The sequence below is a fragment of the Phaenicophaeus curvirostris genome, unplaced genomic scaffold, assembly GCF_032191515.1.
Source record: "Phaenicophaeus curvirostris isolate KB17595 unplaced genomic scaffold, BPBGC_Pcur_1.0 scaffold_219, whole genome shotgun sequence".
NCBI classification, from domain to species: Eukaryota; Metazoa; Chordata; class Aves; order Cuculiformes; family Cuculidae; genus Phaenicophaeus; species Phaenicophaeus curvirostris.
In genome coordinates, this window is record NW_027206834.1 from 1 (window position 1) to 7,402 (window position 7,402).

The 7,402-nt window shown below is 44.4% G+C and overlaps 1 protein-coding gene across 1 annotated transcript; it reads right to left on the reverse strand.

Moving 5' to 3' along the window:
• Positions 1-71: 71 nt before the first annotated feature.
• Positions 72-2,603, reverse strand: LOC138734783 (uncharacterized; the record flags this gene model as incomplete). The annotated part of the gene is made up of 1 exon (XM_069882591.1): positions 72-2,603. A coding segment is annotated over exon 1 (2,532 nt), but the record flags the coding sequence as incomplete, so codon positions are not given.
• Between the last annotated feature and the right edge of the window lie 4,799 nt (positions 2,604-7,402).

Here is a 7,402-nt window from a genome sequence, read left to right on the forward strand (position 1 = left end):
GGTTCTGTTAAATTGAAATAAGGTTGAATTGGTTTCTGCATTGGGATTTTGGGCCAATCTGATGTTGTTACATGCAGGACACCAGACAGAGAGAGATTTTTAACTGAGGTGGTAGTTCTTGAAAAAGGTGAACTCTGAACTGCAGATACTGTCAAATACGGGAGGGAAGATTTCTCAGTTGTGGTTGACTTTGGCTTGGTAATGTTTCTTTGTTCACGCGAAGGCTGACTGCCTTCTGAAATATGCGCAGTCCTTTCAAATAAGGTTGCATATTTAACTTCTGAAGCTGTAAATGGGGTAATCTTTGTCTGGGATAATGGACTCGTAGTACCACTTGTTTTCATGATTATAATTTTTGGAGTTTCGTTAGTGCTCTGTAAAGCCTGAGTCACTGCAGATGTAAATAAAGATTTGAGTGACACATGCATGGGTGTTTCTGTGGTGTTAGGAAGTGAAGATGAAGCCATAAAAAACTCCAGGTCAGCAACAGAAGAATCAGTGGTTTCTGTAGCCATCCTAGAGGCTACAGTAGTGGCAGAAGCAATTAATGAACTTCCTGAAGAGCTGGGTGGTATTTTTGCAAAAATATAAGGTGCTTTTAAGGATGTAGCATTCACTCTTGTGTTCATGATCATTGGTGTAGTAGATTGAGTGATGAGTCCAGCTGATATGGCTGATATCGTTCCATCTTCTTCTGAAGAACTCTGTTTTCCTAGAGAAACAGTAGAGATACGAGTGGTCTTAGGAGGTGGTGAAGACATAGGGACCCTACTGGACTGGCTGTCTAAAGTGGCTTCAGCAATTGTAGGTGTTAGTAAAGGGGGCATTGAAATGGATGTTTTTAGTGCTGCTGAAAGGTTGGTAGAAAGGCTTAAGTTTGAAGTGAAGGTAAAAGAATATACAGAAGAAGTTGTGAAGTCTATAACTGGACTTTTTGAGGTTCCTTGTGTATCTAGAGATGAAATGGATGTTTTGGTGGCAGTTAAACTTCGTGTTAATGATGATGTCCTACTGACTGTGGGAATCAATGAAGAACTTGTAGTATGAGATGTATAAGGTGGTACTGATGCTGATAACAAGATTGTAAAAAAAGGTGATGACCTTGTAAGAGAAGGATCTTTGGGAAGGAAAGTGCCTGAACTTCGTGCCACAGGGTCAGTTTTCAATTCTGTATGTGAACTGCTTGAGTACTCTGCAATTTCTGGAGTAATTAATGTAGTGTTTAGAGGTAATATCAATGTCCTAAAAGGGAAGACCGTAGACATAATGGATTTCTGTGGCTTTTTAGAAATGGATGAAGCTGAAAAGGAATCAGTGTGTGTTATGAATTTATTTTCTCTTGAGTCTTTACTTGCTATAGACCTATCTGAGATTGTTGGGTTGACTAGAAGAGGAGAAGCAGCAGAAGGTACTTTATAGAGACTTTGGGAGGCAACAGTAGTATCTGCCATAGCTTTGGGCTTCAGTGAGGTAATCGGTGAACTCACTGGTGTAGATACTCTGCGTATTACAGAAGGACTCGAATAAGTGCTTATAGGAATTTGGGAAGCAACTTGAGATGAAGAGACAGTCATTACGGGTTGAGCAGCAGGAATGCTGCCTTTTATTAGTGGAGATGTCTGCTTGTGAGCAGTCGCTGAAATATCCACTGAAGATAAAAATGGCTTTGGAGAAATACTAGCTGAAGAATTTGCATTTGATGATATTAGAGAAGGTTTAGACAAGGGTTTTGCTGTTTCAAAATATGAAACTGTGAATAATTGAGGAAAACTTGTCTCAAAATTAGCTAATCTTGTAGTCATAGGAATTTGAGAAGCAGTTGAAGTCAGTGCAGAAATAGGTGTTGAGTGAACTGTAGTCTGACCAATGCCAGATCTAGTTCTAACAGTCAAAGTCGATGTGCTTAGTGTCAACCATGAACCTAGGAAAAATACAGGTCTTGTGAAAATTGCTCTGCCAGCCAGCAAAGCAGACAAAGGCGCTTGAGAGGATGTTGTTGCTCCCTTAGAATGACTTGCTGAAGGATTCCTACTCCTCCCAATCCCTGCAGGCAGCTCAGAAGTGACAAAAGATGGCTTGGAGGTTAAAGTTGTTAAAGCTGAAGTAGGGGAAAGAGTCCCTAGCTGAGTGGTTGATGTTTCAAGTGGAAATGGAACTACCACTACAGAAATTGGTGTTGTTAATAATGTAGAACGTGTTGGGTTAGGACTTGCACTGAGCAGGGTTGTTGGAGTTGCTATTGAAATGGGTAAAGTTATAGATGCAGTAGAACTGAGAGTACGTGATGTGACTGCTGAGGCTTGAAGAGCAGCTGGAAGACCTGTTGAAGAGATGAGTTTGGAAAAGACAGTAGGGCTGGATGTGCTGTGAAGTGCATCAGGAGGCTCCACTGTACTTGGTAATGAAAATGTTGAATAGGTGGCTGCGTTAGATGCTTCCAATGAACAGAAGTCTGTAGTGGACTGTGCAGATGCATTCATTTCCCTTAAAGTGGTGTTTGCCTTCATGGTTACTTTGTCTGTCACACCAGTATGCGTTGACTCAGTCCCCAAAGTAACAAGTAAAGGAGGTGTCTGAGGAAATCCGTCCATAGCAGCACCCATGTGAGAGATTAACAGTGAAGGTTTTGTTCCAACTGCTGATTCTGTAGGCGTCACAGGTATGCCTAAAAGGAAAAACTCACGCTTCGTTGTCTTTTACGGATTAGTGGTGAAGCAAATGTATGGGACAGTACGGCAAGCATCCTTCAACCCTTTAAAATATTGTATAGTTAATTCTAAAGCCATAGTAGAAAGCCATAGCAGAAATAGAATTTTGTTTCTGAATTTTTAATAATGAATTCTTTGCGTAGTCTGAGGTATGTGATAGCTTTGGTCCATTCTGCTTCCACAACAAGGAGGAAGTTCAGATCCCTAAGCAGAAAGGTATCCCACAAAGCAAAGACCTTCAATATAAGACTGCTGTTTTAACCAGATGTGTTCATTTTAGATATTCTGTGGCTGGTGTTGATGAGCCCAACAAGCCCGATAAGCCCAACAAGCCCCAGGAGAAGGGCCAGGATGGACTGCACATCGTGGCGAGGAGAACAGATAGTTGAGAAGATGACTAATGAACTTGAAGAAAAAGAAAGGAAAATAGAGCAGTTAAGTAACGTGTTCTCTGAAAACCAAAGACTGATGGAAGAGAATGCCACTCTGAAAGAGCAGATGCGGCAGCGAGAACGGTCCAGGCGGCCGGTATCTGAGATGCTACCTATAGCAGACCAGTTGTTCAAGGAAATGTCCCATTGCTTATTTGACTTGAAAGCACTGTGCAGTATTCTGACTCAGAGAGCTCAGGGTGAGGAGCCAAATCTTTCGTTACTGCTGGGAATCCGATCACTGAGCTGTTCAGCTGAAGAGAAGGAAAATTACCACCGCGCAGAAAGCCTTTGAAAGTAGCTCTTGGATGTTTGTCAGTTACGAAAGGACATTGATGAATTAAGGACTATGATGTCAGACCGTTATGCTCAGGACATGGGGGACTTTTACAGGGTACCTCATAGGAAGACGAGTCCCGAGTAACGACCGTACACCGATGCGATGCTAAATCGTTCTCACTTTATTGCCAAAGTATCACTTATTTACACACCTTAAAGCTTTCCACGCGCCACAAGACATAACATTATTGGTTAAAACAAGCTGTCCACGTGCTCAAGGTTGCTTTTAATTGGTTATCATGCGATGTGCTGCAGTTACAGTTTGTTCAGCCTGAGTAAGAGCAAAGACCTTGTGCTCATCAATTTGAAACAAGACAGTGTCCTTCTCCACCAGTCAGCAGAGTCTGACGTGATGACTTCAGTCACTCAAGCTCCTTAGAAAAGTCTGTCCAAATGGTGAAATTTGTTATAAAAATGTAAACAAATGGGAAGGTTGTGGGGGGGAAATGTCATCAAAAGATTTGAGTCACTTACAGGTTGCATCCCATCTCCTCCCGCCCTCAAGACACCATTGAGTTGAGACATTTGTGTTATGTGCTCAAAGAATATACATCTTAACATCAAGCTACTTATCTCTCTACACTTTGATTGTAACCCCATATTTCTTACCTGCATATCATTCCTATTGATGCTTTTCAATGTATTTTCACAAACAGTATCGTATCCCCAGCCACCACCAAGCCCTCGTTCAGTCACAAATTGTTATAATCAATTATTCTTAATAACATCAACTTGTTCACACATATACAAGTCTCAGGAATCCTGATGTAACGAAGTATTTCAAGAGAATTTCTGATTTAAACTCAGCAAGATAGACAGGATTCATTGTCTTTGTGATTTGGCTGATAAGAGCCCAGGAAAGCAGTGTAAAGCAAGCTGGACAAGACTAATTGTCCTCGTGTAGTTACTCAGCGTTTAGCGTAGTCTGCCAAGCTGAGCAGTTCTAAGCCATAGTCAGATTCCCTTGAGGTATGCATTGGACTTGCCCATCCTTCATTATCACCACCAGGTATGCCCAGGCCCTTGAGCAAAAGCAACCCCACAAATGGGTTTGCCTTTACCTGAAGCAGGAGAAAGCCAACCACTTCTTCTGCTTTATGTTGAAAGTCAAACTGAGAGGGACTGTCTTCATTGGTAGATCCCCTAGTGTTTACTGTCTATCTTGAGCTGGTATACTTAAGTGTCTTTCAAAAGACCTACTCGACAGACATGCCAAAGATGCTGTCTCTGCTTCTCCATTGTATTCTATCTCCCACCTAATAGCATTTTACGTATGTTTTTAAAGAGAGAGCTTTGTGTGTGGCAATGGGTTGAGAAGGAGTCAGTGCCAGTTCTCACGAATCCCTCTTAAATTACACACGTGTACTCTGAGGACAGCCTGGCCAATGACCTGATTTCACTTGCAGACAGAGAAGGAATGTGTGCAAACATCATTTCAGAGGAGGATGGCAATGGTAGTTTCCTAACGAACTAAATGGGTCCCTTTGCAAGATTCTCTGTAGTGAAGCAGATGGGGAAAAGCAGCACCCAAAGCAGATTCATACTGGGTACCTTTGGTGTAGTAGTTTTCTCGTGTCAGGAGCTGAAGATGAGGACAAGTAGGAGGTCTTTTACAAGGATTTTGAGGTAGAATGATAAAACATTTCTGCTGGAAAAGAGTCTTAATCTACTAACGGGAAACGTAACTCCTCCAAACCCACAACTAAACCACGTCCCTAAGTACCATGTCTACACTTTCTAAATACCTCCAGCAATGGCAATTCAAGCACTTCCCTGAGAAGACTGCGCCAGTGCTTGAAAGCCCTTTCAGTGAAAAGCTTTTCCTAAGCTCCTATCTAATTCTCTCCAGGCACAACTTAAGGCCGCTTCCTCTTCTCCTGTGACTTGCTGCTTGGCAAAGGAGAGCGACATTCACCTTGCCACAACCTCCTTTCAGACAGCTGTCGACAGCTGTAAGGTCTCCGCTCAGCTTCCCCTTTTCTAGATTAAACACGCCCAGTTCCTAAGCTGCTCCTCCGAGCAGCTCTTCTCTAGGCCATGCAGCACCTCTTGGCTCTTCTTTGGAAGCGTTAGGGCTCCTCAAGGTCTTTCTGTAGTGAGGGACACAAAACTGCACACGGTATTGGAGGAGTGTTCTCAGCTGTGCCAAGCAGAAAGGGATAATCACTTCCCTAGTTCTGCTGGCCACACTGCTGGAATGGAAGCCACGATGCTATCAGTCTTCTTGGCTGCCTTGGAACACTTCCCGCTCCTATTCAGCACCTACTGAGCAAACACCCATGTCCTTTTCACGGAGCGTTGACACTACAAATCTCACTGCAGTGCAGGAATGGTAATTTCCCAACTAAGTGAATGTGTCCCTTTGTAAGCTTCTCTACAGTGAAGCAGAAGCGGGGAAACTGTGTGAAATAAGCACTCACAACATCGTTGCGCTTTTTACCACCTTTGTAGGCAGACACTTGGTGCAAGAGGCAGTATCGGAAGAAAAGTGTTAGGACCCCTCAAGGTCCTTCTGTATTGAGGGGCACAAAACTACCCTTGGCATTTGTGGAGTGGTCTCAACAGTGCAAAGCAGAAAGGGATAATCTCTTCCCTAGTCCTGCTGGCCAAACTGCTCTTGCTGCAAGCCACGATGCTATTGGTCTTCTTGGCCGCCTGGGAACCCTTTCCGCTTATATTCAGCACCCGTTGAGAAATGCCCCCAGGTCCTTTTGCGCCAGCCAGATTTCCAGTCACTCTTGCCCCTTTTTGTCTTGCTCTAACTTTATATCATTTTTAGCACGGCAGCAAGGACCGGAGCTTTGTGAGTGGCAACAGGTTAAGAAGGAGTCAATGCCAGTTCTGAATTATCTTTTATATTACACAGACTGATTTTGTAGCTTTTGAGGACGAGCTTACCAATGACCTGATTCCACCTGGAGACAGAGAAGGAGCATGTGTGAAAGTCATCAGAGGAGGACGGCTTTTCCAACCTCTGCCCAGTCCCAGGGGAACGTCTAACACATTCAGCTACAAGAAGCTGCTGGAGAAGAGGAAGGGCCAGTGAAAGCTTTGCAGAGCCTTCCCCAGCTGTGGGACACTTCAATAGCAGTTACTCCAAAATCTGGCCTCTGTGCCACTGGCTGCTTTCTGCTTGCCAGCAATCCTTAGCTTGTCAGCAGCCTTTCTTCACCTGTGAGTTCCCCACAGCCGATCCTGCCTGAGAGGGAAAGCAGGATCCTAGCAGTGTAGTGATGGCATGAAGGGAAGGTGCCAAGTCCAAAGCTACCTTAGGTTCACAACATTCTTGCACAGCATTACTCACTCTCTTGGCAGCCGAGGGGTAGGGAGGGATGCAGAAAAGCTTAGTCTTCTGGGGTGCTCTTCACTGCAAGAGAAAAGGCCCATTCTCTTGCCCCTTTACGCTCAGCCTGTGGACCGCAGTGGTGTACAGCAGCTCCACAGAGATGTTCATTCCTTCACAGGCACCAGATCCTGCACTGGAGCTGTGTGCCTTTAGCCTCCCTGTCCTGCTGCCTTTGTCCAGGCACCCAGCCATCATCTTGCCGGGAGGAAGGCACAGCCCCAGCCTTGGAAGGTGTTCAGCTGCCTACAAGCTACCACAAGGAATGGCCGTGCAGTCCCAGCAGCACAGAGGATCCCTACAAGCCCCATCTCAAACACAGATACCCCAGGCAGCTCCTGAGCTGTGCACATCGAGCCTCTCTTTGCCCCAGACACTGAGACACGGGACTCTCCCATGGTGATCCTTTTCAACGATTGATTTTGACAGTTATATTGTTTTAGGCTATTGCTCTGGCTATTGGAAAGTAAGCATTGGTAAGTAGGAGAGAGGGGGCAAAAGAGAGAGAGAAAAAAAAGAGAAGAGGAAGAAAAAGAGAGAGAGATGTCACCTCCCTTTGTCCCACAACGGTCCTCTGAGAA